The following is a 25,492-nucleotide window of genomic DNA, read 5'->3' as shown; positions in this document are numbered from 1 at the left end:
ATAATATTAAACCTTTTTGAAGAGTCAAGGCCAACAGCTCTGTAGACTGTCCCCTCTGGTTGGTTTGTCATTAGTCCATTCAGGTTATGCATTTTGGCAGGAATATTATGTAAGTGACCATGTGTCCAGGTCTTTTTAAAACAACAACAAAATAACTGCTAGTGTTTGTGCAGATACTGTCCTAAGCACTATGCATCAGCATCCCTGTGAGATGGGTACCATTACTATCCCCACTTTACAGATGGCACAGCTGATGGCCAGAGAGGGTAAATAACTTGCCAGAATCCAAACCTGGGACGTCCGACTTAAGAGACCTCACAAAAATCTTAAACCTGGGCTGATTCTGGACTTGCTAGAAAAACTGCAAGATCCAGCAGCCCCACGCCCACCTTCTTTTAGAGCAAAAATGAACAGGAATTGTGCAGCAGCCACCGCCTTCCACCTGTTCACCACAATCCCCACCACTCCCTCTTGCCTCACACCGGGCCAGCTTCACTTGCCCGGCCCCCAGAGGCCCTTGAGTTTGAGACCTCTGTCTGTTTCATATATAAAATGGCTTTTTAAAAGCCAAGTGCTATGGCTGAAATGAAAATTGGGGCATGGACAAGCCTGACATTTTTGTCTTTCTTATAATGGTTTCCCAGGATGCTTCCACAGAACCCCAAGTCACTTGAACAGTTTGGAAAGTGTGGCCTTAAGCTCTTATCCTCCTGCGCTGACTTGGGCACTGAGTAGCAGCTTTGTGGGTTGGCCAGGGAGGGGCCTGCTTCTTCCTGCCGAAGCTTCTCCCCACCCCTCCCCTATCCCCGGATGCCCTTTGGGGTGGAAGGGCTGGGTAGGACTAGGCAGCGGCCCCCAAGGGAAGCCCCCCACTACTCCCCAAAGAAGGCCCAGATGTCTTTCACGTGTTTCCTAAGGTGTCTGCCTCCCTATTTGCACAGAGGCCCCGGATCTGGTGGAGTCATTTCTGGATTCCGATTCCGGCATAGAAGTCTTAAATTTGCTCCTAAACTGGGCTGAATTCAAGAATCACGAGCTTGGCTTGTAAAAATGGAGATTTCCAAACCCTTCCCCTGGAGATTGATTGGAGTCAGGCTGGGTGTGTCTGTATTTTTAACAAGCACCCGAGGTCCTCTCACACCCAGCAACTTGGGAAACAGTGGTGGTTAGGAACACAGTCTCTCTTCAATTTCAGTTTTATTTCTATTTTGGATAGACAGTACATTCACGGGGGTCCAAATACGACAGTGAAAAGTCCTCTTCCCAGAGACCACCGTTGTTACCAGTTTTACTGTGTTACCCTTCTAGAGAGATTTTATAGATCAAGGGCACACCACATACTTATTCTGTAGAGTGGTAGTCTTCTGTACACACTAGTGTGCACCTTAAGAGCAGATGGATCCAAATACAAGTGCAGGCACACTCTAGCTTGGTGACTTGTGGACCTCCCTGAACCTCAGTTTCCTCTTCTAAGATGGTACTAATAGCAGGACACCTACAGGTTGGGGTGGGGGAGGAGGTCACAGCAGAGACATGCAAAACTGTCAGCACAGTGCCTGGCAGTTACTGTTATTGCTGTATCCCAGGGTGGCCAGGCTCAGCTTTCTGAGAACCAGGCCCTTGGTCAGGCCACCCTGCTCAAGATTTAGGGGGCAGGGTAAACCTCAATGTCAGTGAGCGGTTATTGGGTCTTTACTCTGTGCGGATACTTGCTGAGAGTTTTACCAGCTTCACTGTATTTCAGAGTTTCTTACCCTCCTCACTGTTGATGTTTTGGGCCAGATCATTCTTTGTGATGGGGGGCTGTCCCGTGCTTTGTAGGACGTTAGCAGGAGCCCTGGCTGCTACCCACTAGGTGCCAGTAGCACTCCTGAGTAGTGACATCCAAAAATGTCTCCAGACATTGCCAAAGCTTTCCTGGAAGAGGGGCAAAATCGCCCTGGTTGAGAATCACTGCCCTATTTCATCCTCAAGATAACCCTGGGTGGTAGGTACCACTATTGTCCCTGAGTTACAGGGGAGGAAACCTAGAAAACAGGGATGGTGACATTCCCAAGGACACAGCTAATAACCACCTCCAGGATTCACACCCAGAGAGTCTGACTCAAGAGCGCATGCTCTTACCATTATGCAAAGGTCCCTCTTAGCTGTCTGGGTTAGAATTATGCAAAGCTCTTCGCTGGTATCTGGCCCACAATTAACCTCAGTACATGTTATCCAGCATCATGACATCGGTTCTCATCAAATCCTCAAAACACCCCTGTGAGGTCTCACGAGGTCCATCTTACAGATGGGGCAACTGAGGGCACGTGCTTAGGGACCCACAGTAAGTCAGGCTCTCAGCCCTGGCTCCACATAACAATCACCTGCATAATTTATTACAAAGTCCAGGCCTCACTCCAGGTGAATTAGCATCTCTGGGCGTGGAACCTGGGCGTCTGTTGCTGAACGCTCCCACGTGATTCCCAGGTTGCGAGCCCCTGTGTTAAACTGGAAATCCAGGTCAAGTTTTAATCTAAGATCTTGTTGACCAGGCTCCTCTGACTGTTTGCAGGCTGTCTCATCTCTTGGGTACTCAGGGGTCAGAGACCTGGAGGCGCTGCCCCTTCTCCCCAGGTAAATCCATGGCACCCATGGGAACCTCCTCCCTCTTCTCCACCTGGGACTCCTCCCAGGGCATCCCCACTCCCTGCCTCACCCCGCAGCCCGGCTCACACCGCCAGGCTCTCCTTTATTCTCATGCACTCGGGAAGGGTATAGGGATGAAGTCAGTGAGGAGAGGGAGGGTCCCCGCCACCAGGCCGGTGAGGAAGTCCTGTCCCCTCCATGGGCAAAGAAGGATCCAGCCCTAGCAGGAGTGAGATGTCCTCTGAGGGTGCCAAAGGTGTGTCTGGAGCCACCACTCACTTCTCCCAGGTGAGCGGTACTGGTCTGCGCAGTTTGGTGATATTTGCTTGGATTTCTCCCAAAGGGCCAAGCTTTGGTATTTTCTCTGCAGGGGGCAGGGGACAGTGGAAAGCTGGCATTTGTAGGTGCTGTGCCAATGCCCTCTCTCACACTCTCACTTATCCCCCCGCCCAGGAGAGGATAGGACTGGCCCAGGGCAGTTGGGGCAAACTGACCCCCAGGCTCCTAATCCAGTGCTTATCCCAGCAAGCCCAGGGTGCAAATGGGAAGCTTTGGGCAGGATTGGAATGAACTGGTCTTCTGTGAAATGGGATTTGAAGGGGAGGAACCACAAGGGACCAGCTGGACTCCAGAAGGCAAGAAGCCACCCAGTCTGGTCCTGCCCCAGAGCCCCTCGGCCAGAGGAGATCCCAGGGGATCTGGGTTGTGTTCCAGGCTCAGCTGCTGCCTTGGCCATGCCAGAGGGTGGAAGGGTGTCCACTCCTCACCTGGCATCAATCTTCTCATTCCTCCTCAGTCTTCTTGAACATGGCCAGTGCTTCTTCCAGCACACCATCAGGGTCTAGGATTTTGACCTGGAGGGAAGCACCAAAGGTGGGTTTGGGGGCCATGGAAGCCCAGGGCTGCCAGCCTCGCTGGGGATGCCCAGACTGAGCACACAGCTTGCTTGTCTGTTCCCTGGTGGGGCAAGGTGGGCTGAGGATGCTGGTGTCTGTCTGTCTGTCTGGGTGTGGCTGCAGGGCCCTGGTGAGGGCAGGAGGAGGGCTGCCCACCTGAGGAATGGGGAACTGAGTGGGTTCAGGGGCCTCGTCACGGCCAAAGTCGATCATGGTGCCACACTTGGCCACGCTGTCCACCCAGAAGCCTTCGAACAGCTGACCGTGGTCCAGGTGGAAGAAACGCCCTGGCCCATTCTTCATGCCTCTCTGCCAGTAGCCTTCGTAGCGGTTTCCATTCTCTGGAGGGAAGGACAGGAGGTGTGGGTGCTGGGCCCATTGAACCAGGCTGGACCCTCCACAACCCCCACCAGGCAGCCAGAAGGAAGAGCATCAGGATTGGGAGGAGTCGGGTGGGTGGCGGACAACTGGTCTTTAAATGTTAGAGCCCTGGGTCAGCAACTTCCGGAATCCAACCTGGTTCAGATTTCACCTCCACCACTTACCTGACCTTGGGCAAGCAACTCTTTTAGCATCAAGTTTCCTATCTGTAAAAAATACAGCTAATGAAGAGGCAACATCATATTTTTACACAAATAATGCACACGTCACATGTTTTTGCCAACTGAGCAACACTCCATCGCTATCTTCATAAGCAAGTTGTGCCACATGTGCGCACATTACGTGAGCGCGTTATTTGTGTAAAATATGGTATGTTCTTTAGTTCTTACTCTGCCTGGCTCCATACTATATTCCTGGCCTCACTTTACCCTCACAAACATAATTCTATGTCGTATTATCAACTCCATCTTACAGATGGAGCTTGGGAGTTTAACTGACTTGCTCAAGGTCACAGAGCTAGGAAGCAGCAAAGGCAGAGCTTGAAACCAGGACCTGTTCGTCCCAGGAGCCCATGCTCTTAAAAAAAAAAAAAATTTTTTTTTTTTAATCACTAATAATTCTACTTCTCATTTGATGGTGCTGTTGTAAAAATAATAACAGTAAAAGTAACCCTTCTCAGTTCAGACACTTAACTAGCTGTGTGACCTTGGGTAGGTCACCTAAACACTTTGTCTTATTTCTAAAGGGGATAACAGTAGCACCTACCTGGTAGATTTGTGAAGGTTAAAGGAACCAAGACACAGAAGGAACTTAGAACAGTACTGGATAAACTCTAGATCAGAGGTCAGCAAACTTTCTCTCTATAAGGCCAGATACTAAGTATTTTCAGTTTTGCAGGCCATACAGTCTGTGTTGCAACTACTCAGTTCTGTCATTGCAGCGTAAAAACAGCCATGAACAATACGTAAATGACCGTGTCAGTGTCAGTGTGCCAATAAAACTTTATTTACAAACGAGAAATTGGCTTTACTTGGGAGTGATGGAAATGTTTTGGAACTAAATAGAGGTGGTAGTTGCACAACACTGCGATTATACTAAATTGTTCTCTTTAAAATGGTTAATTTTATGTTATGTGAATTTCCCTTCTATAAAATTTTTTTTTTTTAATTATTTACAAAAACAAGTGTTGGGCTGAATTTGGCCAAAGGGTCATAGTTTGCCAACCCCTGCTCTATATAAAAACCAAACCAAACCCGTTGCCCTTGAGTCAATTCCGACTCATACAGACCCTATAGGACAGAGCAGAACTGCTCCCTAGGTTTTCCAAGGAGTGGCTGATGGATCTGAACTGCTGGCCTTTTGGTTAGGAGCCATAGCTCTTAACCACTGCCCCACCAGGGCTCCACTCTATATAAGCTAATAATATTATCACTGAGTACTTACTTGGTGTCAGGCACCATGCTATACACTTTAAAAATTTAAATTGAACCTTTACAATAACTTTAGAAGAGTTTTATTTTTATCCTTATTTTATAGATGGGGAAACTGAGCCACAGAGGGTTTAGGTAAATCGCCCAAGGCCATACAGCTAGCAAGAGCTTGAGGCAGGATTTGAATCTGACTATAAGTCAATCTAGGAAACCCTGGTGGAGTAGTGGTTAAGAACTACGGCTGTTAGCCAGAAGGTTGGCAGTTCAAATCCACCAGGTGCTCCTTGAAAACTGTATGGGGAAGTTCTACTCTGTCCTATAGGGACGACTATGAGTCGTAATCAACTCGAAGGCAACGGGTTTGGTCTTTTTGGTTTATAAGTCAACCTAAACTAGGCCCTGTCCTTCAATCCCTTAGTCTTCTCCAGCACACCTTGCTCTTTTCTATTCTCCTTACCAGGCTGTGTGACCTTGGGCAAGTGTCTTAACCTCTCAGTTCATCTTTAAAATGGAGATGTATGATAAGAGTATGATTTTATACAGTTGTTATGAGGATTAAATGAGTCAGTATAACCACAGTGCTCAGTGCTGCCTAAGTATAGGCTATTATTATGCGGGCTTAATTATTATTAAGACAATAAGAAATTGTCTTGCTTTTATGTGTTCATTGTTAGTCTCTGTATTAGAGAATAAGATCTCTAAGAACAGAGATCCAGTCCCCTCATCCACCTTATCCCAAGCTGATAACCAGCCGGACTTTGGGGTGGGGCGTTAACCAGGTGGGAGTGGCCTTGCGTGGCGTAGCGGGGAGGGACGGGGCCAGAAGGGACGGGGTGGGCGGGGCACTCACTCAGGCGCAACATGCCCTCCCCGTGGGGCTTGTCGTTCAACCACTGGCCCTCGTAGATGTCGCCGTTGCTGTAGTACATGCGGCCCCATCCGCTGCGCTGGTTTCGACACCAGTCACCCTCGTAATACTCCTTAGGTCCGAAAAACTGGATCCCATAGCCCTGAAAGCACGAAGGCGACCCACTTCACGGCATCCCTCCACCCCTAGGGCAGACCCCACCATCCTCTTAGGCACCTGAGCCAGCCACCTGGGATTTTTCCTGGCTTCCTCCCTTGGCCCCACATCCAGGCCCATGCTGCTGCCTTGGCACGTCTCTGCCCGTTTCTCTCCATCCCTCCTCTACTGCCTTCCTGCAGCCCACCTGTTTCTGTTTCCCCCCTCCTCACTGGTCCCACTGCCCCACTCTCGCGCCCTCTCTCCAGCATACAGAGGGCAGGAGGATCTTTAAAACGGCCATCTGATCACTCCCAACTCTGATTTTGACTCTGAGTCACACGGAGTCCCTGGATAGTGCAAACACTTAACTCTCTAGGTTGCTAACCGAAAGGCTCCAGTCCACCCAGAGATGGCTCAGAACAAAGGCCTGATGATCTACTTCCAAAAAATCAGCCACTGAAACCCCTATGGAGCACAGTTCTTCTGTGACACACATGAGGTCACCATGAGCTGAGATCACAACCCAAAGGCAATTGTTTTTTTAATGGGTCACAGATCCCTCTGAAAATCACACAACAGCTAGGTCCTTTCTCCTCCAGAAAAGAAACACAAACATAGTGGCCAACCACAGGGATTCATGGATTCCCCCACAGGTCACACCCAGGGAAGTCTGGTCAAGCAGCCCCAGTCTACTCCTCACTCCTGCCCCAATTACCCAGGGGGCATACACCCTGCTGTTTCTCATCTCCTCCCTTTCCTGCTGCTGAATCCATTCCCCTCCCCCCTTTCTCTCTCTGGCTAACTCCTAGCATCTTTTGGTGTCACTTCCTACAGGAAGCCTGCCCTGAATTCTCCAGGCTGGGCTTAATGACCGTCCCCTGGGCTCCCTGCGAAAACGTTTATCCTAAGACTATACTATATGAAAAAGAATGTGGCATCAGTTGGTAGAAGACTCTTTAATAACCTCCAACATGCCGATGACATAACTTTGCTGAAAGCAAAGATTTGAACCACTTACTGATGAAGACCAAAGACTACAACCTTCAGTATGGATTACGCTTCAACATAAAGAAAACAAAAATCCTCACAATGGGACCAATAAGCAACATCATGATAAATGGAGAAAATATTGACGTTGTTAAGGATTTCATTTTACTTGGATCCAAAATCAATGCCCAGGGAAGCAGCAGTCAAGAAATCAAACAACATATCGTACTGGGCAAATCTGCTGCAAAAGACCTCTTTAAAGTGTTGAAAAGCAAAGATGTCACTTTGAGAACTAAAGTATGCCTGACCCAAGCCATGACATTTGCAATAGCCTCATATGCATGTGAAAGCTGACAAGGAATAAGGAACACCAAAGAATTGATGCCTTTGAATTATGGTATTGGCGAAGAATACAGAATATACCATGGACTGCCAGAAGAACCAACAAGTCTGTCTCGGAAGAAGTTCAGCCAGAGTGCCCCCTGGGAGGATGGCGAGACTTTGTCTCACGTGCTTTGGCCACATTATCAATAGAGACCCATCCCTGGAGAAGAACATCATGCTTGGTAAGGCAGAGGGTCAGAGAAAAATAGGAAGACCCTCAAAGAGATAGACTGACACAGTGGCTGCAACAACGGGCTCAAACATATCAACGATTGTGAGGACAGCGCAGGACGGGGCAGTGTTTCGTTCTGTTGTGCACAGGGTCGCTATGAGTCAGAACTGACAACAACATAGGTGTAAATTGTTTATTTTGGAATCTCTCTCCCCAACGGTCAACAAACAATTTGAAAACTGTTGCTGTAGTTGTGTGCCATAGAGTGGATTTCGACTCCTAGCAGCCTTAAAGGAAAGAGTAGAATTGCCCCATGGCATTTCCTAGGCTGTAATCTGTATGGAAGCAGACAGCCACATCTTTCTCCTGGGAGCCATTGATGGGTTCGAACCGCTGACCTTTTCGGCTAGTGGCCAAGCGCTTTTGAAATCCTGGGCTCCACCACTTACCAGCTGTGTGCCTTCAGGCAAGGCACTTCACCTCTCTAAACTTGTTTCCTCATCAGTAAAATGGGAATGATAAAAATAATGATGGTGATGTTGTTCTGAGAAATGGAAGTACCATATATAATGTTCCAGTTCACAATAGTAGTTGCTCAATAAATATTGATAAATACTTATTTATCAATTTTTAAATAAATATTGTTATCTGTCTCCCTGGTATATGGTGGGAGTTCATTCAAGTCTGTGAAAGTAGCTTGAGGAAATCTGTCCCCAGTCTGGGCATTTGTAGGGTGCGGACACCCCTCTGGCTGGCTTCTACCCCTCATGACCTCTCTCTGTCCCTTCCTCTCTTGTCCTGCTGCCAAGGTTCGGACCTCTGCCATCTTGCACCCACCCTTCCTACCATCCCCCCTTTTATCCAGGCCCAACAGAAGGGGAATTCTCAGAAATGGATATCCAGGAAAAGAAAGCCAGGAAATGAGTGGGGAAGAGGGTGGGGGAGACTTTGCCCCACGCAGACTGGCAGGCTGCTTGTAGCAAAAGGGTTTCACGGGCTCCTCCCGGGCCCTCTCTTGCTTCCTGTTTCCTGGGTTTTGTTCTGAGAGGCCCTGACAACCCTCCACCCCTTCCTTCTCCCACCACAGCCTTGTCCTCCTCCCTCAGATCCCCCAGCCTACACACACACACAGCTCCTCCCCACAACCCCAGGGCATGATGGGAACTACTCACCGATTTCTTATCGCCTGCCCACCAGCCCGAGTAAACTTTCCTGTACTTTCCCGTCTCTTGGTCAGGAAGGCTGAGGGTGCCATAGCCATCTCGCTTCCCAAGCTTCCAATCCCCCTCATAGATGGCACCTTTCTTCTTCCAGATCTGTGTTCCTTTCCCTGGTGACGCACAGATGGGCCGAGGCTGTCAACATGGCCGCCATGGGGTGCAGGTGGGGTGTCTGCCCCAGCCTCCGGGGGTCTCCTATCTCCTAGACTGGATGATTCTCCAGGGCTGGGACAGGGTCTGTGTCTCTAGACTCCTAAAATCCCAAAAAAGTTCTATTTCTCGAAACACAGCTCTCCAGCCCTGTGCTCCGAAGCCAGATCGATAGACTGCCCAAGATCACAGAGTCAGGAAGTGGCACAACCAGGCTTTGAAGCCAAGCAATCTGATTCTAAAGCCTGTGCTCTTATATGAACAAAGCCAGTGAGATGAATAACCGCATGATCATAAAAACACTCACGGAAGCAAGCAGCAAGACCACTTCTGCATCCAGCCCGCCATATTCTCAACCCCACTGCTGACCCACCGACAGGGTGGAGCTTCCGGTCCCCTTCCCCCTTCCTAAACAAACTTAAATCAAGAGCTGCCGGCAGGCCCCAGAGACGGCAGAGGTGAAAGTCCTCCAGCTTCCTGTTCAGGGGGCCTGGAACATTAACCTTCTTCCAAATGGTGGTCAACAGCCTGGACAATTAAACCTTAGGTGCCTCCAGGAGCGGGATGTGTGGAGAAAAAAGATATCGTTGACTTCTACCCCCTAGAACTGTCTTCTGGCTACAGAGAGGACCCCAAGAGGAGGTCATCTTCTACTCCATCATGTTGGGGCTGAGTCAGGCTATACGACTGTCTCCAACAACTTCACCATTTGCTGGCAATAGATCCTACTCCCAGCCACAGAGGGAAGCCTAGGACCCAGGCTGGCCCAATCCCAGGCTTCCCTGGGATTTAAAAACACTAGAGTTGGTGAGGATGTGGAGAAATTGGAGCCCTCATAAATATATGTAAAGCCAAGGCCAAAAAAAAAAAGGCCTTGGCTTTACATATATTTATATATAAAATGGTACAACTGCTGTAGAAAACAGTCTGACAGTTCCTCAAAAAATTAAACATAAAGTTCCTCTGTTGGGTGCCATCAAGTCTATTCTGACTCATAGTGACCCTATGTGACAGCAGAAATGCCCCATTGGGTTTCCTAGGCTGTAAATCTTTATGGGAGCAGATCACCAGGTCTTTTCTTCCACGGAGCATGGCTGGTGGGTTCGAACCTCTGACCTTTTGGTAGCCAAACACTTAACCATCGCATCACCAGGGCTCCTTATGACCCAGTAACTCAACTTCTAGATATACACCCAAGAGAACTGGGTCTGAGGGGAAGCAGGACTCACACAAAAGCAAGGCTCAGGGCACCAGTTCAGCTCACAACTTCCTATCATAGATGGGGAATGGGGAAGCCGAGATCCAGAGAACTTACTTAGAGTCACACAGCTTCTCAATAGGAGAGCCGAGCTCAGGACCTTGGGTCCTAATTCCCAGTCCAGGGCACTGTCCACCCACAAGCTGCCCCCAAGGACTGAAGAACACACTCAGAAATCTTTAACCACACGGAGAGCGCAGAACGGCCACACGACTCGCCTTTGGGTAAATGTTGAGGGTGGCTGTTGTGCTAAACATTGAGTGGGGTCAGCTTTGAAAGGCTGCCATGTTCTGCCCACAAAGAACATTCCAGAAGTTCCCCTTCTGTACCAGCCTCTGGGCTAAGCACTTGATAGATGTCATCTCTTTATCCTTACAAACAGGCATTATTCCCATTTTATGGATGGGGAGCCCGAGGCTCAGTCTAGTCACTCAGTCAGGGTCATAGTCGGTAGAGCTGGGATTCTAACCCGGTTTAGGGACTCTAAAGAACTTAACCCAGCAAGGCAGGGGAGGAAAGTGGTTAAGAGCACGGAATCTGGAATTGCAAGATTGGAGTGAGAAGTCCTGCCATGGTTTTGGAATAAAAACTCTGCTTGCTGTATGTATGTATGTATGTATGTATGTATGTATGTATGTATGTATGTATGTATGTATGTATGTATGTATGTATGTATGTATGTATGTATGTATGTATGTATGTATGTATGTATGTATGTATCCAGTACTCTGTATCCCAGGGAAACCCTGGTGGCATAGTGGTTAACTGCTACGGCTGCTAATCAAAGGGTCGGCAGTTTGAATCCGCCAGGCGCTCCTTGGAAACTCTACGGGGCAGTTCTACTCTGTCCTATAGGGCTGCCAAGAGTTGGAATCGGCTCAAAGGCACTTGGTTTGTTTTTGGTTTGGTTCTGTACGCCAGGACCTCCTGGCCCCCTGCTGATCCGACCGGGAGATCAGCTCAGTCAAGTCGGAGCACTGCTACTTCTGGGGGCCTCCCCTGCCCCCTGCTGGTCAGACCTTTGAGTCAGCTCTCTTCAGAGCATGGGGCTGAGACCAGAATCGCAGTTGCAAGATGGTTTCTGGGGGGTTGCCTCTTCCTGATATTAACAAGCTCCAGGCTTAGGCCAAGTCTCAGTGGGTAGGGACTGAGCTGGAGCCCCAGAGCCCAGCTGCAGCCTGGTTTCTCAGGGCCCCTGTGTCCCCTGCTGGTCCAGGGAGACCCTTGCTAAGTCTGAGTCAGGGCTGAGTTTGGAGCTCCCTGGCTGGTCAGGGTCAGTGCTCACCCTTGGAGGAGTCTCGGAGACCCACCTTGTGCACCCTGAGGGGCTGCTGCATGCTGCTTTCTTGGCCCCGGCACCCATCCTGGCTCAGACGCCACACTCGCCTGCCCTCGAGGTCCCCCCACTCACCATGCCTCATGTCGTCCTTCCACTCGCCCATGTAGCGGTCGCCATTGACAGCATGTACCTCGTGCCTCGGCCCGTTCTTCTGGGCCTTCCGGTCCCACTCCTTCCACAGGGGCTGTGACTTCTGGGGGTACTTGGTGATGGGCATGTCAGCTGCTTCGGTGGGGCCACAGGTGCTGGCAGGGGGTTGGGGACATCAGTGACCCTATGCACCCGCGTAGTGTCCAGAATCCTGGGGACTTCCCAGGAGGTGCCTGCTGAGCTCAAATGGCACGAGTCATGTGTGTGTTCCAAGTCCCAGGGGCAGATGAGCAGCCCTTGGTGAGGACCCTTTTTGCTGGACTGACCCTTGGCTATACCCTCCCTTGCCTCCTCCTGGGCCCCCCCCCCACCAGGGGTCTGATGGCATAATCACTTGGGAACCCCAGGAAAGCAGGGGGTTTGTGATGCCATCATGAAAAAGCTGCCCACAGTAGGGGTGACAGTTATTGATCAACCATTATGGCCAAAGCTGGCTCTGGGCGGGTGCTTGGCCTGAGGACCCCCAGGGAGAGGGGCTGGGACATGGAGAGCACTGGGATCCACTTCAGGCCATGCTGGCTACTGGCACAGCCTGCAGGGATGTCCCAGCCCAGCACCCAGCATTTGGCTCCTTTGGTCCTGCGTCACCTGTCTGGTAGATGAGACGGTGGTGGAGTCCAGAGGCTGGCTTTGCAGGGGTTTTTGAGCTGTTGGGAGAGCCTGGTCAATAAGTCCTTGGACCCAGACTTTTGGTGCTATAACGGGGACAATCCCAGGCACGCCAGGATGGTTGGTCACCTTTCTACCTCTGATTTCCTGGGATTATCCCATCACCTGGTTAGATCTCCCCACTAGACCAGGCAGTCCTCCTGGCCCTCCTGGTGGAGCTGCAGAAAGATCCTGGGTGGTCTAGGGACTGTCCCCAGCCTGATGTCCCAGGCATCCACCCACCAGGGCTGGCTTTATGGGCTGTGACTTGTGCATGATTTGGGAATCTGATGTCACTGTTTTGAAATTCTTAACAATGTATGAACAAAGGGCCCCACATTTTTATTTTGCAGTGGGCCCCACAAATTACATTGCCGGTCCTGTACCCACCCTTTAGTTGCTGGATTGTGGGGAAGTCTGGGGTGCTGGAGGAGGGGAGTTGGGGCAGTCCTATGGAAGGACTTCACTTCTGGCTGAACACTGGCATTTTGCCAATCTGCATTTGCAGTAGTCCTGTATGTCCTTCACCAAAAACCAAACCGGATATTGTTGAGTTGATTCCGACTCATGGTGACACAATGTGTTTCAGAGTAGACATGAGCTACAATGGCTGTGACCTTTCAGAGGTAGATTGCCAGGCCTTTCTTCCAAGACACCTCTGGGCAAATTTGAACTGCCAACCTTTCAGTTAGTCACTGAGCACTTAACCACTTGCATCACCCAGGCACTCCTATGAGGCCAGCCTAAACTGCACCTTCTCTGGGAATGCTGGGGATTAGAACTAGCTGGTCCTCTCTGCCCCTCACCTTGAACAGAAGCCACTCCTTGAGGGCAGGTACTGGGATTCCTGTCTGTGGCCCCAACACCCCCAGAGCTCAGCACATAGTAGGCCCCCAGCCAAGGACAGCCAAGCAGCTCCTGACTCTACCCTTTTCTTCTCCTCCTATCCTCCTTCCTCTGCCATTTTGTGTTGCCTCTCATTTCCATCTTTTTCCAACCTGGGTGGTAACTGGAGTTGAAAGAAGCCCCACCCATCCCAGGGTAAACCCTGGCTACAGCAGGGGCCTCCAGGAGTCTGACCCAGCTCTGCAGCCTGTACCATACTGGTTGTTACATATTTTGACAATCATACCTAGAAATAAGAGAAAGGATACCCCAGACCAAAAAAAAAAAAAATAACAAGAGCAAAAGGGGTAGGGGGTGGGTAACCTCAGGTTCTAAATTTGATAATTTTTTTCCCATTCCAAGTACTACCTGTATGATTACTGGTCTTTGCATTTAAATGATCTTGCTTTAAAGAAAATAATACATCTATCAAAAAAGGAGACTTTACATATCATTGCTATGAATGGAAAACCAATATTAGGTGCCCTAGGGTGAAGGTAACCACAAAAATAAAAATGTTAAAAAAGAAACCACACAACATGATGAAAATAATTAATGTCACTAAACTGTACATGTCAAAAATGTTGAAAGGGCAGATGTTTTGTTCTATACGTTTTTGCCACAATAAAAAAGAAAGAAACCAATGCTTAGGTCTTAGCTAGACATGTGTTAAAAAAAAAAAGAGGTTAGCAAATGCTGATAGGTGTTAATACCTTATTAGCCCCAAATTGACACTTTCTCCTTGGCTTACTCAGAATTGTAAGAGCACCCTGAAACAAATACGGTTCTTAGGGTGTCACAGGGCGTTACTGAATGTCTTGTCCGTAAGACATAAACTCATCCCCCAGCCCACACTTTTGGGGACATACTTTCAACTCAGGAGGAGGTTGACGTTCTAATACAGAAGCCATTGACAGGGAAAAGGAGGCCTCGCGTTTTGGTTCAGTCCGCGGACTCTGCCTGGTTGTTCTGATATTAGTAACAATAACTACAACAATGGGAGGAAGCTCCCGCCCCACCTGCGTCCACTCCCCTGCGCTCACCTGTCGCGGTGCATTGAACCCAGGGTCCCGGGGCGGGCACGGTGGCTCGGAGGCTCTTGCCCCTAGTCCGCGCCAGCTGCGCTCTCTCGGCTGGCCCGGCCAGGGTCGCTATGGCAACATGGAACCCCAGCAAAGAAACTCACCCTTTGCCCGCCCCTTCCTGCCGAGAGGCAGAGCGCTCGCTGGGCGAAGGGTGGGGACTCGTGCAAACCTCGAGGCGGCGGCGAAGGACATCTTCAGGCGCTGAAGGTCAAGTGCCATCTGCTCTACGACTTGGTGGCCGAGGGTACCCCCACCTATCCCCATTTTGGGTTCCCCAGGGCAAATACAATGCGCGAAGCAGGCGGGAAAGGGCTTAAAGGCTTTTCTACCAAGTTGCAAAGACAAAGCTGCAAAATTTTAAGGGAAAACCACTACCACTCAGTTCTTAGCCTTTGGGCATCTGGGACGCCTTTGAAAATCTGAGGCAAGGTACAGAACCTCCACTTCTCCGAGGATGCATACCGATTGCCATGGAGTGGATTCTGACTCATGGTGACCCTATGTGACAGCCTCATAAAATTTCCCAAGGCTGTAATCTTTAGGCCAGCAGACTGCCACATCTTTCTCCTCTGGAGCCGCTGGTCCGCCCACCGCCAACCTTTCAGTTAGCAGCCGAGCTCTTAACCACCGCACCACCAGGCCTCCTTTGGAAGATGCATACATTTTACGTATACTTAAGGCGGTCATGTCACTCCTCCGCTCACAACCTTCAGTAGCTCCCTTTGTCAGTCAGTCCTTGCAGAGGCCCCACGTGACCTGCCTCCCTCCCCTTTCCTCTCTGACCTTGTCCCTAGCTCCTCACATGCAGCCTCACTCTACTCCAGCCGCACACTGGCTTTCTTGCTGTTTCTGAAAAACGGTGGGTTTCTTCCTTCCTCCAAGACTTTGCCTTTTCTGTGCCAGCTGCCTGGACACCTCCTCCTCCAGAAAGCAGCCGGGAGCATTCTCTCCTCTCCTTCAGGGCTTCAGCCAAATGCCACCTTCTCTGGGGGTTGGAGCTTCTGAGCCCTATAAAACCCAAAGCCAAACCCATTGTTGTGGAGTCCATTCCGACTCATAACGACGCTATAGGACAGAGTACAACTGCCCCACACGATTTCCAAGGAGTGGTGGGTGTATTCAAATTGTCGACCTTTTGGTTAGCAACCAAGCTCTTAACCACTGTGCCAGCAGGGCTCCAAAATTTATATATAAATTTTAGCCCTATTCCCGTTTTATGCTCTCTTTAGCACTTAGCACAATCATATATCTGCACACACACACACACACACACACACACACACACACACACCTTTTTTGTCTCTGTGGAATGAAAGCAAGGATTTTTTCCCTCCCAAGTTTTAATTATGAAAAACTTCAAACACACAGACAAGTTTAAATAAGAGTACAATAAACACCTACCACAATCTCTGCCTATATCTAACAATTACTGGCATTTTGCCATTTTTAAAAACAGTGGTTTTTTTTTTCTCTTATCTCTCCCTAGGACCTAGAAGACTCCCTGGCACATAATAGGTGGTCAGTAAACATTCGTTGAATGCATGAATGAATGACTGTGCTTTCAGCACCTCACCTCTCCAGGGGTCCAGGTCCTTAGGTTAAGGTCTCCTGCTAGAGACAGCCCTGAAGAATTACGTTTCCCTGGGGTGCAGACTTCCCCCAGGTGTCCAGAAGGAATACTATCTTGCCCCAAACTCTGTTCTCTCTGTGCTATTCCCGGCTGTACCCCCAACATCTAGCACAGTTCTGCCCTTAGCATGCACTTCCTTATTTGTTGAATGGAAGGAGGTAAGTGTCCCGGTCATTGCTCGTTTATCCTCAGTTCTACTTTTGGGGCTTCTGCTCTGCTCGGTTTTGCTAGGGGGCTGCCTCTCGGCGGCTGCGTTTCTCGGATCACCCGGGTCAGTGGACTTCCGGCCGCGTTCAGCCAATGGGAGACGCCAGTGGGAAATTGAGTGACGGGTGGGAGGAAGGAAGCGTGTGGGGCAGTTCTCCTCTGTCCTATAGGGTCGCTGTGAGTCGGAATGGTTTGGTTTTCTCTCTGCCTCTAAGGAGCCCTGGTGGCGCGGTGGTTAACCCGCTCGGCTGCTAACCCACCAGCCGCTCTGCGGGCAAAAGCTGTGGCAGTCGGCTTTGGTAAAGATTACAGCCTTAGAAACCCTAAGGGGTAATTCTCCTCTGCCCTACAGGGTCGCTAGGAGTCGGAATTGACTCGATGGCAATGGGTTTGGTTTGGGGTTTCTCTCTGCCTCGAGTCGTGTCTGCGGCAGGGTGGAATATCTGGCTCCGTCCCTGCTTCACAGGTCCAGCCCCGGCCCTGTTACCTTAAACCTCCTTTTGGCTCTCCAGCCCACATTGGGTATTTTTATTTTAACAGCTCTTTGCCACTCTCAGAGAAATAAATAAATATCTTGTTTTGATTGACTTTTCCCTGATTATCCATGCAGTCTTCGTTGTTCTCATTATCCCCTCCAGAATGGGAGTTTGGCTGATTTCCACATTTATTACATCATGTATATTTAATTCGTTGGGGCTATGTCTCACTCTTCTGTTAGGCTATAATCGATGGACAGGGAACTTCCACAGTGTCTCTTGTCTCACCCAAGGTGCTTTTGGGTTGCAAGTTGGGAAACCATCTGGTACTAGCCAAATACCCGTTGCTGTGGAGTCTATTGCGATCCCTAGCGACCCTGAAAGACAGAGAACTGCCCCATAGGGTTTCTAAGGATGTAATCTTTACCAAAGCTACCACATCTTTCTCCTGCAGAGCTGCTGGTGGGTTCCCACTGCGGACTTTTTGGTTAGCAGCCGAGGGCTTAAGCACTGCACCACCAGGGCTCCCCACTAGCCAAAAAGGGAAATTTATTACAAGGATATTAGAGTGTCTTATGGAGTCCAAGAACAAGAAATTCAGCTGGATTTTACGAGGAGCCAGACTTCAGAACTGGAAAGCTGTTGACAGCAAAACCAATCTCTGCCCCCTCACCCCTTGTGTCTCCTTTTATCTTTTTCATTTTGCCAATCAGCTTTTTCATGTTCATGGTGGAAAATGGCTGCTCCTAAACCACCTCAATTTCAATCACTCACAGAAATTAATTGGTTGTTTCCGAATTCCATTCCCAAATGTCCTAACGGCCCAGCGAGGGTCAGGAGTTCGCCTCTGGCCAGTCATGCTGCTGACGCTGTGGCTCTCCTCATGATGTGGGTGACCTCAGTGGCAGCTACCTGGCCAGCGGTCCTAGCCAGAATTTACCCTGGTACAAACTGTCCCTTGGCTGGTGGCCTTGTCCAGAGCTGCCCTACCACCCACTGAGTGGCATCTCATGTCCCATAATCTTCTCTCTCCCAAGACCAGGCTAAGACACAGCCCCAAGCCTCAGTCCCACCACTGTAAAGAACTCTTTCACTGGCCCTCATCAGTCCCTAAGGGCCCTGTTTACGCTCGATTGCTAAAGGTTGGGGGTTTGAACCCACCCAGTAGTGCCATGGAAGAAAAAGCCTGGTAATCTGGTTCCATAAAGATCGTTATTCTTAGGTGCAGTGGAGTCGATTCCAACTCATAACGACACCATGTGACAGAGCAGAACTACCCCACAGGGTTTCTAGGCTATAATCTTTATGGAGTGGTTCTACCCTGTAACACATGGGGTTGCCATGAGTCGACTCAATGGTAACTAACAACAACAGTAGCTCCTGGGTGAGGCAAAGCTAGAACTGTCCCCGAGAGAACAGTAGCTCCTGGGTGAGGGAAAGCTAGAACTGTCCCTGAGAGGAGAACAGTAGCTCCTGGGTGAGGGAAAGCTAGAACTGTCCTCTAGAGAACAGCAGCTCCTGGGTGAGGGAAAGCTAGAACTGTCCCCGAGAGAACAGTAGCTGCTGGGTGAGGGAAAGCTAGAACTGTCCCCGAGAGGAGAACAGCAGCTCCTGGGTGAGGGAAAGCTAGAACTGTCCCCGAGAGGAGAACAGTAGCTCCTGGGTGAGGGAAAGCCAGAACTGTCCCCGAGAGAACAGTAGCTCCTGGGTGAGGGAAAGCCAGAACTGTCCCCGAGAGAACAGTAGCTCCTGGGTGAGGGAAAGCCAGAACTGTCCCCGAGAGAACAGTAGCTCCTGGGTGAGGGAAAGCCAGAACTGTCCCCGAGAGAACAGTAGCTCCTGGGTGAGGGAAAGCCAGAACTGTCCCCGAGAGAACAGTAGCTCCTGGGTGAGGGAAAGCTAGAACTGTCCCCTAGAGAACAGTAGCTCCTGGGTGAGGGAAAGCTAGAACTGTCCCCTAGAGAACAGTAGCTCCTGGGTGAGGGAAAGCTAGAACTGTCCCCTAGAGAACAGTAGCTCCTGGGTGAGGGAAAGCTAGAACTGTCCCCGAGAGAACAGTAGCTCCTGGGTGAGGGAAAGCTAGAACTGTCCCCGAGAGAACAGTAGCTCCTGGGTGAGGGAAAGCTAGAACTGTTCCCTAGAGAACAGTAGCTCCTGGGTGAGGGAAAGCTAGAACTGTCCCCTAGAGAACAGTAGCTGCTGGGGGAGGGAAAGCTAGAACTGTCCCCTAGAGAAGACTTGAAGGCTTATCTGCATTTGCAGGCCAGCTAGAAAGGTAGGTTACGAACCCATGAGATTAGTCTTCCTGTAGGGTCCGAGTCTAGCAGCAGTACTCATTCCTGAGTGTATGGTATGGACTGGCCACTTGCCAATACTGAAGTGCAAGGAGCATCAAGCTGGAGGGCTCCTGCCCCCAGTACCCTTCTGATGATTACTTACCAGACTGAATGGCCAAGACTTGGCTGGGCTCTTCTCCTTTGTTTCCAGTTTGGCGAGAGGCAAGTTCTCTGTGTAGTCTAGGGTCAGATGGACTCCTCCACATGCCCACAGATAAGTGCTCCCTCTGGAGGCATGGTCCTAGCCACACTTTCCTGGGCACAAACTTTTGGCTTGAAGCCTGGGAGCTTGAGCCCTGGCAGGAAATCCTGAAACTTCATCCAAAGGCTGCTGAGTTATCAAGCTTCATGGGACACCATTCATACTGTAGTCCACTCCCAGGAGCACAGCTGAAAATAAAATGAGAATGGGGCCTTTTGGAGCTAAGCAACCTGGGTCTAGGCCTTCCCAGAAATGGCGGGAAAGGCCAATCTGTCAAGTCTCTGTTGCACGTAATAGCCAGAAGGTGGAAACAACCAAATGTCCCACAATGGAGGACTGGATAAACGAAAATGGTAAATTTATCCACTAGAACATTACTTGGCCATAAAAAGGAATAAAGTATTGATGCATGCTACAACAAGGATAAACCTTGAAAATGCTATGCTAAGTGAAGGAAGCCAGTCACAAAAAAACACATATTCTTCGACTGCATTCATATGAAATGTCCAGAATAGGGAAATCTATAGAGACAGGAAGTAGATTAGTGGTTGCCAGGGACTGGCAAGGTTGAGGAGATGGGGGTTGCTAGCTAAAGGGTTTTGTTTTGAGGTGATAAAAACATTCTAAAATTAACTGTGGTGATGGTTGTATGTATCTGTGAATATATGAATTGTATGGTATGTGAATCATATGTCAATAAAGCTGTTAAAAGGAGTCCCCCGGTGCAAATGGTAATGATTAAGCACTCAGCTGTGAACTGAAAAGTTGGCAGTTTAAGCCCACCCACTGGCTCCACAGGAGAAAGATCTGACCATCTGCTCCTGTAAAGATTACATTCTAAAAAATTCTCTGGGGCAGTTCTACTCTGTCACATGGCATCACTACGGGTCAGAATCGACTCAAAATATACGTGAGGCCACTTCCAAGTGATTCCGTAGGCTTTCTCTTTTTCTCTCTTTTATCCTCTTTCTCCCCTTACTTCTTTCCATTCTCTAGAGTTGTGCTGAAAATGAAGTAATTATTTACATTTAAATTTAAAGTTAAATAAAATTTAGTTCCTCATTCACAATAGCTACATTTAAGGGCTCAATAGCCACATCTGGCCAATGGCCACCATGGTGGACAGTGAAGACTCAGAACATTTCTATCATCACACAAAGCTCTATTGGACAGCATTGCTCAACTGGATGAGCTCTGACCTGTAGCCTCAATCCTTTCCTTAGAAAGTTTCATTTTACTTCTCTTTCTCTCCTCAACCCTATTTTTTTTAAAATTGGTCAGCAAAATGCTCTGTCAAAACCAAACATTAATGCTCGCAGGGAAAAGCCAGTGGAAATTATAGTTGTTGGGCAAAGAAATACGGCTAATAAATCATCCCAAGGAAAAACGCACAGCCTCACTAGCAATTAAAGAAACAAAAGTGAAAATAACCCTGTCATACCATTACATACTGTCTAGACAAGGAAACGTGTGTTAAAATGATGGACTGTGATATTGGCAGTACTGTGGAGAACGAGGCACCATTACATACTGCCAACCAAACCTGGCAATTGGGTAAATCTTCCTGAAGAACCATCTGGAACTATATTATAAGAACTATAAAACTATTCTGACTGGATACTTCCACTTAATGACTAAAATGACTACTATTTACTTAATATATGGTGTGTGTGTGACATAGTGCTAGGTATTTTATATACTTTAAGAAAAATTTACGTTTATAACAATCTACCAGGTAGGTAGATTATCCCCATTTTAAAAATCAGCAAACTGTAGGTCAGCCACGGTGGAAAAACAGTCTAGAGGTTCCTCAAAGTTAAATATAGAATTACGATACGCAGTGCCCTCCAGTCCATTCCAAATCATAGCGACCCTATCATATGACCGAGCAATTCCACTCCTACCTATATACCTAATTACATTAAAAACAGCAACTCAGAAAGATACTTACACACCAATGTTCATTGCAACCTTATTTACAACAGCCAAAAGGTGGAAAAAACCTAAGTGTCCATCACTAGAAGAACAGATAAACAAAATGTGGTAAAAACATACAACAGAATAGAAAGGAAAGAAGTTCTAATATATGCTACAAAGCAGATGAACCTCAAAAACATTTTGCTAAGTGCAATACGCCAGGCACAAAAGGACAAATATTGTGTGAGTCCACTTAGATATCTAGTATACACAAATTCATAGAAACAGAAAGATGAACGATTACATGGGCTGGGTGGTTACCCTGGTGGGTAGTGGTTTAGAGCTATGGCTACTAACCAAAAAGTTGGCAGTTCGAATCCACCAGCCGCTCCTTGGAAACTCTATGGGGCAGTTCTACTTTGTCCTATAGGGTCACTATGAGTCAGAATCCACTCCACCGCTATGGCAACGGGTTGTAACAGGTATGGGCTGGGTGGAGGGTAATGGGAGTTATTGCTTAAAGGGTACAGTTTCTGTTTGGGGTGAAAAAAATTGGAAATAGTGGTGATGGTTGAACAACATTGTGAATGTGATTAATGCCACTGAATCGCACATTTAAAAATAGTTAAACTGGCAAATCTTATGTTATATATATTTTGCCCCAATTAAAAAAAAAAATCAGCAAATTGTTAGAAATATAAAAGTTAGGTAACATACCCAGAGTAAACGCTAGGAAGTGACCCAGTCAGGATTCAAACTCAGGCCTCTTGACCTAAGAAAACTTGCTGAGAACACCACATTTCTGCTCATTTCACGTAATTACTTCCATGAGAATAATAACACAACTGGGGTAGGAAGCTGGGGGAGAATTTATGCAAAAATATACATATTAATTATTACAAAAGAAAATACTGGAAAATGCACAACAGGAGACAATGAAAATGTTGTAGTTAGGTGCCCCGACTCATAGCGATCCTAGTACAACAGGCGGAAACACTGCCCAGTGCTGCACCATCCTAACAATCTTTATTATGCTTGAGCCCATTGTTGCAGCCACTGTGTCAATTCATCTTGTTGAGGGTCTTCCTCTTTTTCGCTGACCAGGTATTTTACCAAGCACGATGTCCTTCTCCAGGGATTGGTCCCTCCTGATAACATGTCCAAAGACAATGAAAACTAAAAAAAATAAAAATAAATGAAAATAGGACCTGGCAAATAGCAAAGCGCTCAGTAAATGCTTCATTTAAAGAAGCAATTTAGTGAAAAGGGCCTCTGGCCCTTTAAAAGGCTGAGGCAGGTTAAGAGAAAAAGTAGGCGGAGTACGAAGCTGATGCCAGCGACTTTTTGCTGTATTTAAATGAGCATGCATAAAGGTTCGCCCCCTTTTTTTCCACGTTCCTGCATTCAGTGCGCGTGCGCTGCCTGGAGCCTGAGGAGGCTCTCGGCTCCGCCCGACTATTTACGTGGGCGGAGACAGTCGTTTGAGTTCGGTGGGCTCACATTCTCCCGCGCAATTATTCAGCCCCGCCCCTTCGTGCACATGCGCAGACATCAGTACTAGATCGGCCGGTTGTAGACCGACTTCTACAGTTGCGCCTGCGCTCCAGACTTCCGTACCGGAAGTGGGCGGACCGAGTTCCAAAGCGGAAAGGGCGGAGGGAGAAAGCACGTCGGAAGCTTGTGTTGCTGACTGCGAAGGCTGGAACTGTCCCGGATAAATGCCTTGCTCCGAGATGACCACACCTGTGAATGTGAAGACCAGCGTATGAACCCTCGTTAATTTCTGATCTACAAAATATTTTACAGGATTATTCTTGTTTACATGTGTGCTAACTAAAAGTTTTAGGGAGCGAGAACATTTTTCCCAAGTTTTCTCTTTCCCCATGAATTTTTACATTTCTAGGAGAATCCAAAATACAACAAAGAAACGTTTTGGGTGGTACTGAGGGTTTGCGCTCTACTACTAACTTGAATGAGGTAAACCGAAGAAGAATTGATGCCTTTAAATTGTGGCGTTGGCAAAGAATATTGAAAATACCATGAACTGCCAGAAGAATAAACCAATCTGTCTTGGAAGAAGTACAGCCAGGATGCTCCTTGTCTCACGTACTTTGCACATGTTATCAGGAGGGACCAGTCCCTGGAGGAGGACATCATGCTTGGTAAAATGGAGGGTCAGCAGAAAAGAGGAAGACCCTCAAGGAGATGGGTTGACCCAGTGGCTGCAACAGTGGGCACAAACATAGAAACAATTGTGAGGATGGTGCAGGACCGGGCAGCGTTTCCTTTTGTTGTAGATAGGGTCACTGTGAGCCGACGCAGACTAGGTGGCACCTAACAAACAGGAGGATAACAACTAACTTAAAGATTGAGTGTTCAGATCCACCCAGGGGTGCTGCAGAAGTTAGGCCTGGCGACCTGCTTCCATAAAGGAAACCCTGTGGAACAGTTCTACTCTGTAGCACATGAGGTTGCAATGAGTTGGCCAACTGGATGGCAGCGGGGTTTTTTTTTTTTTTTTTTGGTTTTATGCGCACAGCTTGAAAAAGAGTATTATAAAGGGAAATAAAACACAGGCTGTTGCCTATGTAAACACGTCCTAGTCAGGAAAGTTTTAGGAAATGTTACATAAGAGCCAGAGAAAATAAAAAACACTCAAGTCTTTATACAGTTAAGTGTGATTTTGTGTCGTAAAGATTATACATGCATTGGAAGTCCCTTGTGTCAGTTCATTAACTTTATTCCATAATCGTTTGTGGAGAGCATAGTATATATTACATATGTAGACTGCAGTTTTCTGGAGATCCAAAGATGAATATAAATCAGTCCTTAACCATAAAGAATTCATATTTAGGGGAATTCTTCATGGAAAACTTGAGCTTCAAACTGAGCATTAAAGGAAGCGTGATTTTATATATATATATTTATTTCTTTATTGTGGTAAAATATATATATAACAACACATTTGCCATTTTAACCATTTTTGAGCAGACAATGTAGTGACATTAATTACATTCACCATGTTGTTTGTCCATCACCACTATCCATTTTCAAATGTTTTTCATCTCCCAAAGCAGCAGCTCAGGACCCCTTAAGTAATAACTACCAATTTCTCCCTTCCTCCAGCGCCTGGTGACCACTAATAAACTTTTGTCACTGTGTATTTGCCTGTTCTAAGTATTTCTTCTCAGTGGGTTCATGCAATATTTGTACTTCTGTACCCAACTTACTCAGCATAATGATTGCAAGGTTCATCCATGTTGTAGCATGTATCAGAACGTTGATTCTCGTCCACTGATTGACCTTGGGTTGCTTCCACATTTTTGCTATTGTGAATAGCCAAAAATATCTGTTTGAGTCCGTGGTTTTGAGTCCTTTGGGTGTATAGCTAGGTGCGGAATTGCTTAGTCATGTAGTAATTCTATGTTTAACTTTTTGAGGAACCAGAAGCAGGAAATTTTAATTTCCAGAGAGGAAGGACCATATAGTCCAGGTATAGGAAGAGCCTAGGCAAGCTCTTGGAGGTAGGAATGATGGTGTAGCGGAACTCCAGAGACTGTTGTTGTGTTGTCATAGGGTTACCCTGAGTCCATGGCCTACTCAACAGCAGCTAACAAGAAGCCCCAGCGCTGCCATTTACTGGCTAATCTAGAAAGATGATACTTCTTGGAGTCTCGGTTTCCTCTAAAATCATACAATGCTAAAATTTACCTCACAGGAATGTTGTTGTGTGTCATTGAGTTGGTTGTGGACTAGTAGCAACCTCACGTGACACCGAACTGCCCCATAGAGTTTTCTAGACTGTGATCTTTTCAGGAGCAGATCACCAGGCTTTTCTCCCATGGAGCCGCTAGGTGGGTTTGAGCCAACAAACTTTTGGTTAGCAGCGGAGCACTTAACCATTGGGGCACCAGGGCTACTTTCAGGATTGTTATGAGAATTAAATAATGTTTCTGAAACTATATTGTAAACGGTTAACAATTATTCACATTGAAGGTGTCTGGAAACTGTAAATGGTGATGTTTGCATTGCTGTCAAACAGAAACAGCAGAGAGGCTCTGAGCTGTTGATTAAATTCTTTAAAGTGCTTTCTTCTGGCAAATGG

At 47.9% G+C, this 25,492-nt stretch overlaps 1 protein-coding gene across 4 annotated transcripts; it reads right to left on the bottom strand.

Annotated features, from left to right (window-relative positions):
• Nucleotides 1-600: 600 nt before the first annotated feature.
• Nucleotides 601-14,770, bottom strand: MORN3 (MORN repeat containing 3). 4 transcript variants are annotated; one of them, XM_049866188.1, is made up of 7 exons: nucleotides 14,578-14,757; nucleotides 11,924-12,096; nucleotides 9,057-9,214; nucleotides 6,186-6,345; nucleotides 3,681-3,865; nucleotides 3,396-3,482; nucleotides 605-2,992 (listed from the first exon to the last, which is right to left on the bottom strand). In XM_049866188.1, exons 1-6 carry the CDS (start codon nucleotides 14,589-14,591, stop codon nucleotides 3,411-3,413), a joined length of 762 nt encoding a protein of 253 aa, XP_049722145.1. In that variant the 5' UTR covers nucleotides 14,592-14,757; the 3' UTR covers nucleotides 605-2,992; nucleotides 3,396-3,410. The 4 variants fall into 4 exon arrangements, with proteins under 4 accessions (XP_049722146.1, XP_049722143.1, XP_049722144.1 ...); XM_049866187.1 differs by having other exon boundaries at nucleotides 603-2,992; nucleotides 3,396-3,865; nucleotides 14,578-14,769; XM_049866186.1 differs by having other exon boundaries at nucleotides 602-3,865; nucleotides 14,578-14,770.
• Between the last annotated feature and the right edge of the window lie 10,722 nt (nucleotides 14,771-25,492).

Source organism: Elephas maximus, chromosome 22 (genome assembly GCF_024166365.1).
Source record: "Elephas maximus indicus isolate mEleMax1 chromosome 22, mEleMax1 primary haplotype, whole genome shotgun sequence".
In the NCBI taxonomy this organism is placed as follows: domain Eukaryota; kingdom Metazoa; phylum Chordata; class Mammalia; order Proboscidea; family Elephantidae; genus Elephas; species Elephas maximus.
The sequence above is the reverse complement of the archived record's forward strand: the minus strand, read 5'-3'. Positions and strand labels throughout refer to the sequence as shown.

Bases quoted from the DNA above. Each gene is read 5' to 3' on its own strand.
- MORN3 (XM_049866186.1), bottom strand. The intron at 9,215-11,923 runs GTGAGTGGGGGG...GTGCGTCACCAG, and splicing joins GAAGGACGACATGAGGCATG to GGAAAGGAACACAGATCTGG. The intron at 6,346-9,056 runs GTGAGTAGTTCC...TCGTGCTTTCAG, and splicing joins GGGCAGGCGATAAGAAATCG to GGCTATGGGATCCAGTTTTT.